This window comes from Gracilinanus agilis, chromosome 3 (assembly GCF_016433145.1).
Source record: "Gracilinanus agilis isolate LMUSP501 chromosome 3, AgileGrace, whole genome shotgun sequence".
Lineage (NCBI taxonomy): Eukaryota > Metazoa > Chordata > Mammalia > Didelphimorphia > Didelphidae > Gracilinanus > Gracilinanus agilis.
In genome coordinates, this window is record NC_058132.1 from 341,573,692 (window position 1) to 341,593,642 (window position 19,951).

General features: G+C 43.2%; 1 protein-coding gene across 2 annotated transcripts in view; it reads left to right on the forward strand.

Annotated features, from left to right (window-relative positions):
• Window positions 1–19,951, forward strand: part of SEMA5B (semaphorin 5B) — a 68,675-nt gene that overhangs the window by 38,701 nt on the left and 10,023 nt on the right. For both annotated transcript variants that reach the window (XM_044666734.1, XM_044666735.1), the window contains exons 8-12: window positions 4,617–4,752; window positions 5,834–6,041; window positions 7,493–7,700; window positions 18,573–18,690; window positions 18,851–19,032. In XM_044666734.1, coding sequence (XP_044522669.1) covers window positions 4,617–4,752; window positions 5,834–6,041; window positions 7,493–7,700; window positions 18,573–18,690; window positions 18,851–19,032 — 852 coding nt within the window. The remainder of the gene's footprint in view (window positions 1–4,616; window positions 4,753–5,833; window positions 6,042–7,492; window positions 7,701–18,572; window positions 18,691–18,850; window positions 19,033–19,951) is intronic.

A 19,951-nucleotide genomic window follows, 5' to 3' on the forward strand; every position in this document is an offset into this window, starting at 1 on the left:
TCCTCTCCTCTCCTCTCCTCTCCTCTCCTCTCCTCTCCTCTCCTCTCCTCTCCTCTCCTCTCCTCTCTCCCTCTCCCTCTCCTCTCCTCTCTCCCTCTCCCTCTCCTTCTCCTTCTCTCTCTCATTCTCTCTCTCTCCCTCTTTCTCTCTCTTTTCCTTACTTCCTGTCCTAGTTCCAACTCTAGGACAGAGAGACAAGGGATAGGCAAACAGGGTTAAGTGACTTGCCCAAGGTCACACAGTTGGGAAGTATCTGGGTCCTCCTACTCTGGGCCTGGTGCTCTATACCCTATCCATTAATTGCCACAAATCCAGTATTCTTTCCCCTGTACCCCACTGTCCCCCAGGGCAGATAAATGAATGGAAACCAAAGAAAGCAAGAGTTGTATCAGATCTGACATTGTTTAGGGTTTTTAGTAACCAAATGAAAAAAGCACTTTTGTTCTGGGCTGGCTAAGGAAACACTGAAAGAGCTTCCTTATACCCTGTTCTTTTGTACAGCCAGGCTCATCCGCAGGTGACATGGAGGGTCACTGTGGGAGGCTACGTCCAGAGAAGCAATGAATAGGTCTGGAAAGACCAAGGCCAGAAGGGGTTTATAGTCTCATAGATGAAGAGTTGGAAGGACCTGTAGGAGTTACCTAGACAAGCCTATTCATTTTTTTAATTAAATTTTTTCTTTCAGTTAACAACAACAAAAAATTCCCCTCCTGCTCACCATTCTCATTTTCACTCTATTGGGAAAAGAAAGAAAGAAAAAAGAAAAGAAAATCCTTTTAACAGATATAACCAAAACAAATCCCACATTGGTTATGTTTTTTAAAAAAATACATCTCATTTTATACACTGATTCCATTACTCTGCATCAGGAGATGGGTATCATGCCTCATCACTGATCATCCGGAATCATTCAGCCCCTTCATTTTACACATGAAGAAGCAGAAGGCCCAAAGGCTTGCTCAAGGTTATAGTAAGTGACAGAGATGGGACTTGAATCTGGAACCTCAGATTCTGGAGCCAGTAAGCATGGCTTGGGAAAGCTACAAAGCAGAAACAAATTCAGTGTCCAGAAGTTAGGCAGAAGCCAGAAACAGATGGTAGACAGAGTTGAGGGGGTTGTAGACAGGACCATATGGAGAAACGTAGAAGACGGGTCAGGTGGAGATTTTTGCCTCAGATGGAAACTCATTTATTTCCTTCTTTCTTCCTCAGTCAGTCAGGAGCTGGTCCTTAAGTGGGGCTAGCCTGTGCACCTGCAGGAAGCAAAAAAGCATGAAGAGTTCAGGGTAGTCTCTACATGCAGTTTCTGGCATAATCTCTATAATGCTATTTGCTGAAAAGAGATTTTTATCCGTTACATCCAATACTTGTAAGGATGGCTTTGAGCGGAGGGCTGTGTACACCATGGTGTGTCTAAGTAAATACCTCTTGGGAACAGCTTCTGATTGCTGATCAATTAGCAAGCATTTATTAAGCCCCTTCTGTTACCAGGCAATGTCCAAAAAGTCTGGGAGGGGGAATCAGGAGACCTGACTTCCAGTCCTGCCTCAAACACTTACCGTCAACATGGCAATGAGGCAAACCTTAGCTTCTCCAGATCTGGTTCCTTATCCAGGGATAACAATTCTCATACCTCCCACCTCTGTGAACCCTGAAGCCCTGTAGAAATGGGAATTATCATTCTGGAGAGGTGCTATGGGGGAGGAGTCTACCACTTTCTTCTAGTCTTGGCTCAAAGACCCAGAGTCCGTCTGATCCCAGTGATAATCCGGCCAGCTCTCCTCCATCTGCCTCCAGATTCCCAGAGGCTGATCTCATTGTACCTGCTCCTAATTCTGTCTCTCCCCTTCCACCCCATGCCAGCATTCTAGGTCTGGGCCTCCCCCACTCTTTTCAGAGCACATCTCCCCCACCCCTGTTCTCAGAAAGGGAATCCATAGGCTTTATAGGCTGGGAAGCAGCTGCTGGTGGTCTAGACTCCAGACACCCGCAGTGATTAACTTTTGTTACCCCATCCAAAAAGGAGAGGGGAGGAGATCAAATTATTGAAATGAAAAATGAATAAGGTGAATTCATAACAACGAAAATATAAAGGGTTATCAGAAAATCCTATATGCAATTATATGCTAGCATAACTGAAAATTCCAAAGACTTGGGTGATTACCCACAAGAATATAAAATACCCAAATTAACAGAACATGAAGTAGAGATTCTAAACAACCCAGTTGCAAAAAAATTAAATTGAACAGACTGTAAAGGAAAGAGAGAAAATGCTCTGGTACAGACAGATAGAATTCCAGATGAATTCTATCAAACATCTAAAGATAATTACAACTTGGGCTACACGAATTAGTCTCAATAATTGAGGAGAACATCTTACCAAATACTTTTTATGAGACCAATATGGTCTCAAGATCAAAACTAGTTTCATTAATGAATTTTAATGTGAAAACTTCAAATAAAACAAATAGGCCAAAGGACTATAGCACTGTGGTAGAGAGCTGGTTTCTAAGTCAAAAAGACCTAGATTCAAGTCCTGCCTTTGACTCACACTGGCTCTGTGTCCCTGAACAAGTCACTTAACCTCTTAGGTTAGTGGTGCCAAACTCAGGTAGAAACAGGAGCTGTGAAGTCATACTTAGGGATCCCTGTGGGCTACATGTTGATTTAGAAAACTATGTGTTAACACTATCTCCAAACTATTCTGTTTTGGGGCAGCTACTGATACAGTGTCAAGGCTTGGAGTGAGGAACACTCAATTTTTTCTTGAGTTCAAATGTGGCCTCAGACACTTACTAGCTGTGTGATCCTGGACAAGTCACTTAACCCTGTTGGCCTTAATTTCCTCATCTACAAAATGAGCTGGAGAAGGAAATGCCAACCACTTCAGTGTCTTTGCTAAGAAAACCCTAAATGGGGGTATCAAGAGCCAGACACAACTAAAATGACTGAATAACAATAATATACATTTTATATATATTTCATATACATATAAACCATATAAATGTTAGCCATTATTGTGCCTATTGTATACATTTGTTGATCATCTGGTCTTCTATGTAAACAGGAAGCATCTCTCTTCTCCCTTCTGTAGTGTAGGTCTTCAACTATTCACAGAGAGTCATCGGTTTCCTCACAGTTTTCTATGGGCTAATATCCTCAGTTCTTGTAAATATTTTTTCTGGAATATGGTTTTCAGATCCCCGACACCCTCATCCTTCACCTGTAGCTCCTTGGTCAATATTTCAGTTTTCTAAGGGACATCTTAAAATGAATCACTGCCTAGACGCAGACACACACATCACCCTCACAGTTAACCATGTTAAAAGTCGAAGGACCTGCGTATTACTCCCTGACGGCTGGAATGCCTTGGGATGGGGTACATAATAGAAGTTTAGTAATTCAAGTCAGCCAGCATTTATTAAATGCCTACTCCATGCAAGGCAAGGCAAAAGTGAAATATTCCCTGGCTTCAAGGAACTGGCATTCTGTGGGGAAATGCCACCTATGCCCAAGTAATGGGGGAAAAATACCTCTCTGTGATGTAGTTTCAAGAGTAAGAAAGTATACTGGTAAATGCTTTTTCACAAGGAATACCATAAAATTATCATTTAACTCTACAGTCATCTTGTTTTACGTAATTGGACAATGGGTAGTGTAAGCTCCCTGAGGACAGGGACTATATCATATGGCCTCTGACTCCCTCCAAATATGGGGTTCACTAAATACTTTTTGTAAAAAGAACTCTTTACCTCCTTTCTTAGAATCAGTGTTAAGTATCCAGGCAGAAGAGCAGTAAGGACTACACAATGAGGGTTGAGGGACTTGTCCAGGGTCACACAGCCAGGAAGTGTCTAAGGCCAGCTTTGAGCCCAGGACCCCCCAAATCCAGACCTGGTGTTCTATTCATGGTGCTGCCTAGCTGCCCCCTTATTAAATACTTTTTGATCCATGGTCTCAGTTTCCTCATCTATAGGATGAGGAGATCGGGTTAGGTGGTCCCTGAGGTCTCTTCGATCTCTAAATTTAAATCCTGTTTTACCCATTAGACTAACTTCCAACATACAACTGTGTGGTATTCTTGACTTTTCAGCCAGAAAATCAACATTTATTAAGTGTCTACTATGTGCCAGGCTCTGGGGATAGAAAGAAAAAAAAAAATGAAAATTCTCCCATTCTCAAGGAGTTTATATTCTATTGGGAGAGAAATGTACATGAACAAGCATATATATGTACGTGGTATATATGTATATGTGTGTCAGACAGTAAACATTTATGAAACACCTACTATGTGCCAGGCACTGTGCTAAGTGCTAGGAATATAAAGAAAGACAAAAGACAGGCCTTCTCTCCAAGATCGCACAGGACAGACGCATGGTCTATCCCTGGAGCAGATCCGGCTTGTCCGAACTTAGTCTCCCCTGATGTGACTTCAGAGACTTGGTCTCACCCTCCCTTGCCACGATGGAACGGTAGGATAGACAGTAGAGAACTAAGAATAACGAGATACCTTCTAAATACTCATGGCTGACTTTTTAATCGCAACTTGGAAGGGAAGGGGAGGGGAGAGGAAGACCTGCCTGCAGTGAATTCCACCCACCTCCTCTCCCTTCCAGAAATAGCATCGCTGCTTCCGCTGTCTGCGCCTTCAACCTCAGTGCCATCTCCCAGGCCTTCAATGGCCCCTTCCGCTACCAGGAGAACCCAAGGGCTGCCTGGCTCCCCATTGCCAACCCTATCCCCAATTTTCAGGTATGGTTACCCTTCTGCTTCCCCCTCCCATCCCTCATCTCCTATCACCACCACCTTAAGTCTGTTTTCACATTTCAAGTACAACCCCCAACCTTTTTCTCTCTGGCCACTAGAAGTCATGGGGTCCCCCAGACCCTTCCAGTCTGGCTATAGGGATTCACGGGGTTCAGGACTGTCCCTGATAGAATATAATGATTTCTAAGGTCATGCTATGTCCTAAGGGTAGGAGTCATGGGAAAGGGACCATTTTCAATTTACTGGATCAATACTGAGTATCCTGAGGTGGCCAGAGCTGGGTTACTAAAGATCATCAATTGCCCATTTTTGGCGCAAGTGTCATCTCCTCGTCTGGGTAAAGAAAGGAATGGAGTTGGTAGGGAAGAAAATGGTTTGGCTGGAGGACTTTAAGAATCATAGATTCATAAAATGTCAGTTCTGTAGGCCCCTTAGAGCTCATCTGATTCAATCCCCTCCTTTTATAGATGGGGAAACTGAGACCCAGGGAGCTGAAATGATTTGTCCAAGGTTTAACAACTTGCTAGTAATATAGTCAAGATTAGGATTAAGATTTTCTGACTCTCTTCCAGATTGCCAGCCCACACTCAGAGGTAGGGAGAGCAGGGCTGGGATTTTTCAGTGTTTGTAGAAAGTAGAGAAATAAGTCTGACAATAGAATCTTTGGCAGCAAACTCTCTATGAACTCCTCAGACCCCTAGGCACTCGCCCCCTCCCCACTCTTTGGGTACTACCTCCTGCCACTTGTGTACAATCCGAACTCCTAACCCAGTTTTTAGGCATGCCTGGCTCATTTCCCCTTTTTTCCTTATCTCTCAGTGGAATGATATCATGGCCAGAAAGGGCCTGAGGGGCAATAGGTGGACCTCATTAAACTGAAGGGGACTCGGGGTGAAACTGGTAGGCCCTGAGGGGTGTGTCCTTTATCCAGGATGATCTTGATTGGCCGAACTATTTGGGTCTCCTGAAGGACCACATTAGAGATTCATGCAGGGAGGGTTGGGGCTGGTATGGATAACTGTGAGTGGGATTTATGGCTGTGTGTCTCTCTGCTTGTGATGCTCAGTGTGGAACCTTGCGAGATGTTGGCCCCAATGAGAATCTGACAGAGAGGAGCCTGCAGGATGCCCAGCGACTGTTCCTGATGAGTGAGGTGGTTCAGCCGGTGACTCCGGACCCCTGTATCACACAGGACAGCGTCCGCTTCTCTCACTTGGTGGTGGATCTCGTGCAGGGCAAGGACACCCTCTACCACGTGCTTTACATTGGCACCGGTGAGACCCTCCTCTGGATTAGGGCTGAGTACTCCGGGGGAAGCAGACAACTCTGCAGAGAAGCTGCAGCATTTGGGCACTTTCTGACCAAAATGAACCCTATCCTTGGACTCTTGGACTGTTGTGATGTTCCTTGGATGCTGGTGATCCAGAGTCATGTCCTGATGGTAGAGAGACCCAGATGGGGGTGTTTATGATGTGTGGAGAGCAATTACTAAGTGAAAGAAGCACAAAGTAGCAGGTTGGGGAGAGGAAGAAGGAGGGGGAGAGGGAGAGAGAGAAGGAGAAAGGGGGGAATAGAGGGAGGGAGAAGAGCGATTGGGGAAAGAGGGGGAAAAGGAAAATGAAGGGAGAGAGGTGAGAGAGGGAGGGAAGGAGAGAGAGAAGGAGAGAGAGAAAGAAGGGGCGAGGGAGAGAGAGGGAGAGGAAGAAAGGAGAGGGAGTGAAAAAGCAGAAGGAAGGAGAGGCAAAGGGAAGGAGGGAGAGGAGGAAGGAGAGAAAAGGATGAGAGAGAGGAGGAAAAAGAGAGAAAAAGAGGGAAAGGGAGACAGGGAGGAGAAGAGGAAAAGAGAAAAACAGAAGGGAAAGGAGAAAGTGAGAGATGAGGAAGGGAGGAGAGAGGAGACAGAATGAACGAATATGCTGTGTGCCTGAGAGTCAGTATTCATCCATGAGGAAGAGTGCCTGATTATGAGACAGCTGAAGTCAGCTTGGAACCCAAGGATCTGGGATGTGTTTGCTTGGGGCACTAGGACCATGGCAGTTTGCAAAGAATGGATCTGGGGGCTGGAGCCCTGCCCCTGCATGCTACTTTGGTTTCTGGTAACATATAAACTGGGATGTTAGCCTTTGAGAAGCAAGAAGCCAATGTCCCTAATGGCTCTGTTAAATAACTGATTGGTATAGTTCTAATCTCTAGGCTCCATGTAGGAAGGTAGACTGCCTAGAGGAAGCCAGTGTCTATATCAGAGAGGGAGACAGATACAGAGTGCATGTGTATGTGTGTGTGCATGTGTGCGTGTGTGCATGTGTGCATGTGTGTGTGTGTGATCTCACTCATCCCCTGTCCTCAAGGCAGCATCACTATCTCCTCCTCCCCCCTTGCCTGGGCATGCCAGTAGGTCCCACAGCAGGAGGCTGCTGGGCAATGCCCCTTTCCTTGGGTTCTAGTTCTAAAAGGTCTAGTTCAGTGGTGGTGAACCTTTTAGAGACCAAGTGCCCAAGCTGCAACCCTCACACTGCATGTGAGCCTCCCCCTTACTCCAGAGAGGGGCGGGAAGAGGTGCTCCCATTGGCTGCTGGGCAGAGAGGCGGGGGAAGTGAGGCATGTCCTCAGGCACAAGTGGAGAGGGGGAGGAGCATTCCCCCTCCGGCATGTGTGCCATAGGTTTGCCAACATGGGCCTAGATCATGAGAAAGGTCTCTGACAACCCTCCGTGCCTCCTTCTCAGAGTCAGGCACCATCCTCAAGGCACTTTCCACAGCCAGCCGCAGCCTCCGGGGCTGCTACCTGGAGGAGCTGCAGGTGCTGCCTCCTGGGCGCCGCGAGCCGCTCCGTAGCCTGCGCATCCTTCACAGCGCCCGAGTGCTCTTCGTGGGGCTCAGCGATGGGGTGCTGAGGATCCCGCTGGAGAGGTGTGCCGCCTATCGCACCCAAGGGTAAGCTGGGGCATCCAGGGTAGGGGGAGAGGAGGCTCAGGTCTCCGCTGACCTAGAACCCATATTATTTTCCTGGTTTATTCAATGTTATCATTAAGGCTTTTGGGCATCTTGAGTTCAACCTTTTTACTTTTATTCATTCACTTCATGGGGTAGCCAGGGGAAGCTTTGGAATCCAAACAAGAAGGAGTAGTTAGGTGCTTCAGTGGATTGAGAGTCAGGCCTAGAGCTGAGAGGTCCTGAGTTCAAATGTGACCTTAGACACTTCTTAGCTGTGTGACCCTGGGTCCAAATCTGTAAAATGGGGCTCAATACCTACCACGGAGTTTTGGAAAGGATCAAATGAGATGTATGTAAAGTATTTCATAAGCCTTAAAGTACTATATAAATTTTAACTAGGCAGCTGGGTGGTGTAGCGGATAGAATCTTAGGTCTAGAGTCAGAAAGACCCAACTTCAAATCCAGTCTCAGATGCTTACTCTCTGTGTGATCCTGGATAAGTCACTTGACTATTGTTTGCCTCAGTTTCCCCAGCTGTAAAATGGGAATCATAATAGGACCTGTCTCACAGGGCTCTTGTGAGGACTAAATGAGATAATATTTTGTAAAGTGTTTAACATAACAGGTACTATATACATTCTGTGATTATTATTATTATTTCCCTCCATTTCTCCTAGAGAAAGGGTAAGCCTCACAGACAGGATTTGCTTTATTAGGTGCTTTGTTACTATCTGAGAGTAGTTATTATCCCTTCTGATCTAGAGGAGAACTTGGGGCTGGGGGATGAGTTAAGCAGTCCAAGGAGCAGCCTAGTTAAGGGTGAAGCAAGTCATCATCAGAAATTTGGTCACCAAGTGATGACTATTTTTTGATCAGTGAAACATACAAAAAAAAGACAGAATTGCCCTCAGTTCTGGGCCGCATTCTTTGTTCCTAAAGGGACAGTGCCAGAGGTACAGAAAGTGGGGAGGGTGGGGCAGCATAATCACACATGCTCTTTGACCATCTACAAATATTAATTTGACTGTTGGCAATCTCTCTTTTTTTCATCCCTAACCTTACATCTTAGACTCAATACTGTGTGTTGGTTCCAAGACAGAAGAATGGGAGTTAAGGGACTTGTTCAGGGACACACAGCTAGGAAGTGACTGAGGCAATATTTGAATCCAGGACCTCCTGTCTCCTGACCTGGCTCTCTGTCCCCCTAGCTGCTCCCTTCATATGCTATCTGTTCATATTGATGCCTTGTTGGAAGAAAATCTAGAAATAGAAGAAACCAAATGCTTCCTACCAATTGTCAGAAGTCTCATGCCTCTGTATGCCAGTAATACTTTCTTTGAGAAGAAACCTGAAGGTGCTGGATGGGATGAGGACCAAAAACATCACAAAAAATGAAACTAGTGTCTCTCTTTTTTTTTAACCCTTACTTTTCTGACTTGGAATCTAGACAAGTGGGGCAGCCAAGTGGCTTAGTGGCTAGAGAACTGAGCCTGGAAAAAGGAGGTCCTATGTTCAAATGTGACTTCAGACACTTCTAAGCTTTGCGATCTTTTTTTGTAAAGATATTTTATTTCATCAATTATATGTAACAATAAATTTCCACATAAATTTTCCAAAGTTATATAATCCAAATCATCTGTCTCCCTCCCATCCTTTCCCCTTCCTGGAGCTGACAAGCAATTCAAACTGGGTTGTACATTTATTATCATGCACAAAGTATTTCCATATTGCTCGTTTTTATGAGACAATAATAATATAAAGCCCAAACTCCAAAATAAAATAAACTAAAGAGAAAAATTGTATGCCTTCTTCTGCATTCCTGCTCCCACAGTTCTTCCTATCTCTGGAGGTGGATAGCATTCTTTGTCATATGTCCTGGATCATTATATTGCTGAGAGTCTAAGTCTATCACAGTTGATCATTCCACAGTATTGCTGTTATTATGTATAATGTTCTCCTGGTTCCACTTATTTCACTCTGCATCAGTTCGTGGAGGTCTTTCTGGTTCACATAGAATTCCTCCAATTCATCCTTCCTTACAGCACAGTAGTATTCCATCACCATCCCATACCATTTTGTTCAGCCATTTCCCAACTGAGGGACATCCCTTTAGTTTCCAAATCTTTGCTACCACAAAAAGCACCACTATAAATAGTTTTTTTACAAACAGGGTCTTTCCCCATTTTTAAAAATCTCTTTGGGATACTTCTGTAGTGGCATTACTAGATCAAAGAGTAGGCATTGCTTTATAGCCCTTTGGGCATATCCAAATTGTCCTCCAGAATGATTGGTTCAGTTCACAACTCTACCAGCAATCTAGCTCTGTGGTCTTGGCCAAGTCACTTAGCCCCCATTGCCTAGCCCTTAGGCTCTTCTGCCTTGGAACCAATACTTAGTATCAATTCTAAGACAGAATGTAAAGAAAAAAAAGAATTCAAGTATCAGGTCTAAGGCAGAGGTACAGTAGTAAGGGCTAGGCAATTGGGATTAAGTGAGTTGTGCAGGGTCATACAGGCAGGAAATGGCTGGGGTCAGATTTGAACCCAGGATCTCCTGTCTCCAGGCCTGGCTCTCTTCCACCGAGCCACCTAGCTGCCCCTGGTTGTCTCTTGGTAGACATGAAATTACTTTCAAAACACTAGAAGAACAACCTGAGTTTAAAAATACTTCAAAGGGACTAAACTGCATCAACTGACTCAGTGCATTTTTTTATCAACAAATGAGGGAAGATGGATATTTTTATTTCAAATTAAAATTAATTTTTAAAAAATTTCATCAATTGATGGGCCTGGCCCTTGGAGTCAAATTTTTGTGAGGTTAGATTAGTTAGTTAGAACAAAGGTTAAAATAAATACCCAATTAGAAGAAAGGATGACAAGGAGAAGAAAGATGTGTAGTCCCAGAAGCTTCAATACAACCAATTTAAACATACTTCATTCTGAAGAAATAGGAAAATGGACACCATGGCAAATAAGAATGTTAACAAGTAATCACTATTTCTTAGAAAAGTTTGATCTATGAAAATCATTAACCACAAGGCTAGACTTTTTTTTTTTTTTAAACCCCTGCCTTCTCTCTTAGAATCAATACAACTATCAGTTCCATGGCAGAAGAGAGGTAAGGGTAGGCAATGGAGTTTAAGATACTTGCCCAGGGGCACACAGCTAGGAAGTGTCTGAGGGCAGATTTGAACCCAGGACCTCCTGTCCCCAGGTCTGGCTCTGTATCCATGGAGCCACCTACCTGTGCCTCGAGACTTCTTTCCATACATATCTCATGCCGAGGCCCAGGAAGCAGCCAGTGGGTGATCGGGAAGCAGAGATTGTGTTGTGTCCGGCAGGAGAAAAATGGACCGTACACACAGTGGAGAGAGCGCTGGATTTGGACTCCTAGGATCTGGGTTCAAAGCCCGTGTCTCCCATTTATTACAAGCGTGTGACTTTGGATCAGTCAAGTGATTTCTGGGCTTATTCACCATTGGTGAGGCAAGAGCTGTGTGCCAGGCCCTGGGCCAGGTGATGCTGTTGTTTGGGGCTCTGAGGCTGGAATCCTGCTTCTCCTAGAAGAGAAGGACACGACCATGGCCCCATTCTAGCTCCAGGCCTGCAGCTACGTGTGGCTCGCCGCTGTGCTCACGGCAAAAGCCACCTCCTTCCACCCTCTCATTGTGCAGAACAGACACCGGTGGCAGGGGGTAGAGGCAGAATCTGATGACAAACCCATATCCCAGATCCTCTAGGGCACATGGAATAGCAGCCCCATACTTCTCCTGGCGGGGGGTGGGGGAATTACAGATATGTTTCAGAATGGCAAGGCTGAGGACCACAGCAGCATCCCTCTGCTCTGTGCTGGGAAAATGTTTGGCGATCAGCCTTGGCAGGGGGTGGTGGTGGTGGTGGAAACTGTACACATGACACACTCAAGTTTAATTGGCATTATTAACTCTTTAATTATTTTATTTTTGTTATTATACATTATTGATATTTTATAGAATATTTTCTCTAGCATACTATATATTAAAAATTATTAGTTAATAATTAACATAACTATATTAATACAGAACACATAATAATGATGGGTGTTAATACATAATTGGTGTTATTAATTATTTATAACTTATTCATTTTCTTCATCACTTTTTAAGTCTAGAGTAGACAATCAACCAGATGGTGACTCAAACCCTGATTTATAGTTTTCATAGGCTTCTGGGGTATAAATGCTCGTGTTGAAAATTTAACAAGTGACTCTCCAAGCTGACTCCAGTGTACCTGTAGGTATACCATTCATCACTAGAAAGCTGTTGGAGTAGATAGAGTCCTTGACTTGGAGTTAGGCAGATCTGGGTTCAAATTCTATCTCAGATACTGGTTGTGTGACCAGGAGCAAATCAGTTCTCTAGCACACAGTTTCCTGATCTGTAAAATGAGGAATTGGGCTTGGCCTCTAAGGTCCCTCCCCAGCCTTATGTCTGCTTTCAAAGCCTGTATTTGTTACCGCTCCTCCCACACCATGAGCTTCCCTACCAGTGACGTGCCAGGAGCACTCTCCCTGCCCCCAGCCCCCATGAGAGCTGCTCATTTTGAGGATCTGGAGGCTGTAATAAAGACCCAGGCATCCGCAGTTCCCAGTTCTTCACAGGGATGAGCAGTGAATAACTTGGAAACAGGGAAGGCTTCTCCTCATGCCCCTGGATCTGTATTGTCTCTTTTCCTTTTTGTGCATGGTGACAGACCATAAATCTTGATTTAATCCATTTCTATGGGCAGTGTCTCCCCTGACTGAAGCCTGCCTAGTGAAAAATTTATTATATTATTTTCCAAAAAGGAAAAAAAAACAGCATACAATAAAGGAATCACAGTGTAAAAAGAAATCAAGAAAAAAGTTCCAGGATATGAATTGGGGTCAGTTTGTGGAAAGAGGGCTAGACTAGGAGTTAGGAAGACCTAGGTTCTAATACTACCTTAGACAGTTACAACTTGTGTGACATAGGCAAAATAATTAGTGGACAAGCATTTATTAATAACCTACTTTGTGCCAAATTATCCCAGCTTTCTAGGAATTTACATTTTAGTGAGAAGTGTTATCAAGAAGTAAATAAGGTAATCTGAGTGGGTCAATGAGGCAATTTGGGTGTGAGGAAGGATAAAGGGGATATTAGGTGATTATAAGGTGATTGGAGGAGAAATGAAGGTAAGGGAAGATATATAGGAGATAAAGGAAATGGGGTATGTAGAGAGGGCAGCTCAAATAGGTTTATTCTCAGAGGCTTGAGACAGAGAATACAGGGAAAAAACTAGGGCCAGTAAGAAATGTTTAGGTTTTGGCTGGAGGGTTTCTCTTGTTAGTTTCTAAAGTCTCTTAAGGGAGGAGTTGAGAGGGCCCCTCCCTGCCAGTCAAACTGATGGCTGGAGGAAGTCTCGGGTAGGTACTTCCTGCCAAGATGGATGCCCCCAGTTCTCTCAAGAAATAAAAAGAAAATGATTCCTTCCCTCTTTAGCTCTTGCCTCTATTTTCAATACAATGATTCACCAGAGGCTTTGAGTAGGTAACGAGGGGATTTATTAATCTCAGGTTAGTCAGAGGGAAAGAGGTTCAGGATTTTCTAACTGCTGCTAGGGAGAGGGGTGATGGTGGGGGATGGGTTGCAGAGAGGTTTAGACTGAGAGAGCTTGCTCTCCCAGTCAGGAGATTTGACTGCCTTATTAAATCACTAAAACTAGGGGTAATTTATTTGAGGATACTCTACTTGTCTATAGAAACTAAAACTCACAATGTTCAATCACCAAGCCCTCCCTTCCACCCAGGGCCCAAAGGAAATTCAGGGGAAGGGAGGGGAATGTAGATGGAGAGATCAGGGAGAGGTCCAGAGAAATGAGATAGGTTTAAATTTCCCCAAGACAAATAAGCACAGGCCAAGGCTGAAGCAATTAGGTCAAAGCCTAGCCGAAAGGCCGCAGCTAACAGGCTCCAGTCCAAAGCAAAGCCTCCAGTCACAGAGAAAGCCAGAAGGCAAAAACCTCATCAGTTGGAACTTCACCTCTATTTATAGCTTTAAGTTCTAACTGACTTTCTGAAGATTCTAAGACTTCTAACTGACTTTTTGTGACTGTTAGAAATTACAGAAGCAAAAAGTTTCTGTTAGCCACCTTGCATTACAGAAGATAAAGGGATAAAAAAGAAATTTAAAGTGAATAAATACAAATAAATATGGAGAAGTGAAATATGAGGTAGACAGGGAAGCAACTAATACCTTAGGGCAGTGATGGGCAAACTTTTTAAAGAGGTGGCCAAAGGAAAGGAAATGCTCATCTGTCAGTCTGTTTCTAAGGCAACACTTTCGACATTTCATTGTATTGTAGGAATAATGTAGTGAAGCCAGGTAGAACATTTCAGGACTCCCCCCTCCCCCCCCTCCCCCCCCCGCATCTGGCCCGTTGGCCATAGTTTCCCCATCACTGCCTTAGGGGGATTAGGAAAGGCTCTTGGGGCAGTTGGGAGCTCAGTGATAAAAGAGTCAAATCTAGAGACAGGAGGTCCTGGGGATCAAATCTGGCATCAGATATTTATTAGCAGTGTGACCCTGGACAAGTCACTTAATTCCAATTGCCTAGCCCTTATCACTCTTGTTACTTGGAACTAATATTTAGTATGGATTCTAAGACAGAAGGTAAGGGGAGAGAGAGAGGGAAAGAGGGAGAGAGAGAGAGAGAGAGAGAGAGAGAGAGAGAGAGAGAGAGAGAGAACTCCTTTCCAAAGGTTGTACTTAAAGGACTCTGAGATAGAGGTGAGTGCGCTTCAGGCATGGAGGATGTCCATGGAGCTGGGAGATGGAATGTTATTTATTAGTTTAGTGGGATCCCTTGGTGGGGCTGGTGAGACCATGCTTGGGCCAGCTAACATTCCAACAAGGCTAAAAAGGGAGGTTGGGGCCAGGTTATGAAGGGCTTCAAAGGCTAAACAAGAGTTATTATGTTTTCAATCTTAGAAGCCCTAAAGAGCTAATAGAGTTGATTGAGTAGGGGAATGGCATGGTTTGGATCTGTACATAAGGAAAACTACTCTGATGGCATGGTGTAAGGTAATGAGAAATTTGAAGCAAGGAGGCCAATTAGGAGGCTGTTGCAATCATGTAGGTAACATATGATTTTAACTAAGATGGTAGACGTAAGTGGAGAGAAGGGGTCGGCTATGAGAGATACCATGAAGATAGAATTTATTTGGAATGAGGAAGGTTGAAGAATTGAGGATAACACTGAGGTTATGAACCTGGGAGTCTGGAAAGATGGTGGTGCCTTTGACAGAAATAGAAAATCTGACAAAGGGGAGGGTTTGGAGGAACAATAATAAATTCAGTTCTGGACATGTAGAGTCAAAAATGTCTCTGGGACATCCAATTAAAAGTGTCCAGTGGGGGCAGCTGGGTAGCTCAGTGGAGTGAGAGTCAGGCCTAGAGACAGGAGGTCCTAGGTTCAAACCCGGCCTCAGCCACTTCCCAGCTGTGTGACCCTGGGCAAGTCACTTGACCCCCATTGCCCACCCTTACCAATCTTCCACCTATGAGAAAATACACCGAAGTACAAGGGTTTAAAAAAAAAGTGTCCAGTAAGGAATATGGAAATAAGTATTGCATGATAGTGCATGTATAACCGATAGCAACTTGCTATATAGCAACTTCATCTTGGGGGGAGAGGGGGAGAGGAGAGAGGAAAAGAATTTGGAACTCACAATGTGAGAAAAACTAATGCTAGAAATTGTTCCTACATGTAATTGGGGAAAAAAATAAAATATTATTGCAAAAAATATAAATGTGTCCATTAGGTAACTGATGATGCAAGACTGATGCTCAGAGGTATAATTCAGGGAAGTGCCAAATTTCAAAGCAGACAGCAGTTGTTTCTAGCTGGGATGACCAGCATTCTTTCCATTTTGTAACATTGCCTTCTTCCCTGGTAGCTCCAATTGAAAGGAATTTGGCCAGTGGGAGGTAGGGTAGACATCTAGATATATGTGGGACCAACCAGCTACTTTTTTGAAATGTTATTTTTTTAATTTCAAACTTAGCAAATACCAAAAGAAAATGCAAAGTAGAACAGAAAAAGGGAATTTTACATGTGAAACTACAAATCTCTATAATGTATAGCTTGCTTTTAAAAAAGGTACATAGTAACAGCATATTAATTACAAAATTGTAGTTGTCTTAATTTCCTTCTAACCTTCTGTTCTCTACTATGCTTTTAGAAAAAAATGCTTCACTCTTTTCCTTTTTTTTTTTTTTTTTGCAACACCATTATTTGATCCCTTTCTCCTTACCACTCCCCCAAAATGAAAAAAAGAAAACAAAGCCATTATAACCAGTAAATATAGATGGGCAAAACAAATCCATTTAATGGTCTTGTCTAAAAATATGTATCTCATTCTGCATTGAGTTCATCTTCACTCTCCAGAGGCTGACTACAAGCTCCTCATTGGTGCTCTGGAATCATGGTTGATCATTGCACTGACTGGAGTTCTTAAATCTTTCAAAGTTGATTTTCTTTATAATGTTATCATTGCTGTATAAGATTGTCCTCTTGGTTTAGCTCATGTTACTTTGCATCAATTTGCTCAACTTTTCCCATGTTCCTTTAAAACAATCTGTGACCATCATCATTTCTTATGGCCCAGTTACATTCATTGACCATAGTTTGTTCAGCCATTTCCCACTGATGAGTACTTCCTTAGCATCTAGGAAGTAGACGCTTTGGTACTTTCTTTGGCACTAGAAAAATAATTGTTGCTTTAAATATTTTTGTGCACATGGGTCTTTCTCTTCTTTCTTTTGTTTTGTTTTGGTGGGGCAATATAAGGTTAGTAGTGGTATCAGTGGGTCAAAGGATATTCCCAACTTAGTGTCTGAGTACAATTCCAAGTTGCTTTCTTTTTTTTTCCTTAATTTTTATTTTACATCTATTTTATCAATTTCATGTAATAAATTTTCACATGTTTTTCTAAGTAATATGATTGAACTTATCTTCCTCCTTCCCTTCCCATCCCCCTCCCATAGCTGGCAAACAATTTGATCTGGGTTATTATTTATACATGTATTATAATGCAAAAAACATTTCCATATTGTTGATTTTTATAAAACTAGAACCCCCAAACACAAACCCATATAAGCAATTAAAAAATCATATGCTTTCAACTGCATTCTGACTCCAACAGTTCTTTCTTTGGAAGTGGATTACATTCTTTGTCCTAAGTCCCTCAGATCTAAGTTGCTTTCTAGAATGAATAAACCAATACATCACTTTGCTCCTTCAGCAACTGCCATTTTCCTTTTTTTTTTTTTTTTTGTCATCTCTGCTGATCTGATGAGTGTGAGGTAGAGCCTCAGAGCTGTGATTTTGTTTTTGTTGTTGTATGTATGTATGTGTTTTTTTTTTTTGTGATGCCCTTAGCACAATACGTAGCACATAGTGAGTGATTAAAAAATGATAGTTCCCTATGCCCAAAAGGCTATAAACACCCTCTGATTCTTTAATACCACTACTAGGTCTATATCCCAAAGAGGTAAAAAGAAATGGGAAAGGACCTATTTGTACAAAAATATTCATAGCAACCCTCTTTGTGGTGGCAAAGAATTGGAAACTGAGAAGATGTCTATCAATTGGAGAATGGCTAAACAAATTGATGCAATATTATTGTGCTATGAGAAATGATAAGTAGGATAATTCCAGAAAGAGCTGGAAAGATCTGTAGGAACATCAATTCCTACATATAGGACATACAGCAGAGTGAAATAAGCAGAACCAGGAGAACAATGTGCACAGTAACAACAATATCGTATATAATCAACTATGAAAACCTGGATACTATAAGCATCATAATGATCTGGAAGTATCATGAAAGACTTAGTACAGGGAATGCTCTGCACTTCCACAGAAAGAACTGTCAGAGATGAATGGAAGGCTCAAAGCATGCTATCTTTCACATCAGTGTATTTACAGTTTTATTTTGGGGTTTTAGTTTTATATGAGTGTGCTCTTATAACAATGACTAATATGGAAATGTGGAATTGCATGATAACAAAAATAAAAATTTAAAAATAAAGTAAAATACATGATAGTTCCTCTCCCTCTTGTGTAAGAAATGCTCATAATTAGGGCAATGGACATGGCTATTCATTTCCCTCCAAAACTTTCATTGTCCTCTTCTGAGATCATCAGGCAAGCTACTTTCTCTCTGCTAATCACCTCAAAATTATTTTAATGTGTATTCCTCTAATTACTAGTGGTTTGGAGGATTTTCATGTGGAAATTTCATAAATGTCTTCCTTTGAGAATAGTCCATTCATATCCTTTGATTATCTATTGGGGAATGGCTGTCATTTCTATATATTTGGATAAGTTCCTTATATATCCTGGATATGAAGCCTTTATCAGAGGAACTTATTTGAAAAATTTTATTCCAACTTAATAATAATAATATGTAATCGCAACATTTATTTTGGGCCTTTGGGTACTGTGCTAAGTGCCTTACAAATATTCTCTCATTTGTAACTCACAACAACCCTGGGAGGTAGGTGCAATAGTTATCCCCATTTTATAGATGAGGAAAGTGAGGCAAACAGAGGTCTAAATGAGTTGCCCAACCTCATACAGCTGGATTTGAAGCCAGGACTTCCGGGCTCCAAGCCCAATGCTCTCTATTCACTACACCACCACTTTGTTTATTTCTTTTCTAATTTTAACTACATTGATTTTCTTGGTGCAGACAATTTTCAGTTTTATGTAATCAGTGACTATGGCCAGGGGGACATGGCTCAAAGAGGAATGTCTAGAATGGGAGAAGGGGTGGTGAGAAGGACTCTGTCTCAGTGTTTTTGTCCTTCAGGGAGTGCCTGGGGGCCCGGGATCCGTACTGTGGCTGGGATGGGAAGCAACAGCGCTGCAGCACCCTGGAGGACAGTGCCAACATGAGCCTCTGGATTCAGAATATCACAGCTTGTCCAGTGAGGAGGCTCCCCCCACCTGTGCCCTTGCTTCTCCCCTACATGACCTTCTCCTAGTGCTTGAGGCTCCCCTATCCCCACCCCCCCACCTGTGGCACCCTCCTCCCTCCCCCCTTCTTCCTGACCTTGCAGAGGCTCCTAAGACCCTATTTCTTTGCAGGTGCGGAACCTGACATGGGATGGGGGATTTGGGCCATGGTCTCCATGGCAACCCTGTGAGCACGTGGATGGCGAGAACTCGGGCTCCTGCCAGTGCAGAGCTCGAGCCTGCGACAATCCTCGTCCCCGCTGCGGTGGACGGGCCTGCCCAGGACCCACCATCCATGTGGCCAACTGCTCCAGGTATGTGGGAGGCAAGGAAGCTGCCCCGGGAACGAACCAGAGAAATGGGAGGGGTGCCCTGGGATGAAGGAAAAAATGGTATGCCCAGTGCCCCAGGGAGCCAAGCTGTATGAGGTAGCCCCACATTGGCAGGGGGCACCCCAACCCGGGTCTGGGCCTACACATTGCAGATGCTCTGTCAATTTACATAGAGGTCATGTATTTCTTGGAGCTGATTCACTCTAGACTCACTCTCAGAAGACTAACTAATAAATCAGAATAATTTATTAATTTATTGGGAAGCTATACCTAATCTAGGAACCAGGACAAGTTGGCACTGACCACGCCACTCAGGAGACTCAAATGATCAGAGCTCACATTTAGATAGCAGTTTAAGGTTTTCAGAGAGTTTTCTACACACAAGAAAAATTTCCACAGTGGCTTATCTCAACCACTTTATGGCAGTCTTTGTACTATAAGTTGTCCAAGTATTATTGTCCCCTTTTTATAGATGAGAAAACTGAGGGTTAGGGAGTTCAATAATTTACTTGTGGTCATGTAGCTAATGTCTCGACAGCTGCATTTGAATGCTGGCTCTAGTCCAGTGATATTTTCCCTAAGTCATGTTGCTTCTTATAAAGCATAAAATTACTTGAAGAATTAGGGGAAGCAAAGTTGAACTCTCTTTAAGTGGGTATCTCGATCAAGCTTTAGTGACCCCAGTGGATTGCCCTTTTCCACAATAAGGGATACTTCTGTTTAAAACAAACAAACAAACTGGGATGAGTCTCTGAACACTAGAGCATCCTCTCCCCTGGACAATTCTGGAGATACTCAACAAATTTATTCTCCATCTCTCTCTCTCTCTCTCTCTCTCTCTCTCTCTCTCTCTCTCTCTCTCTCTCTCTCTCTCTCTGTCTCTCTCTCTCTCTCTCTCTCT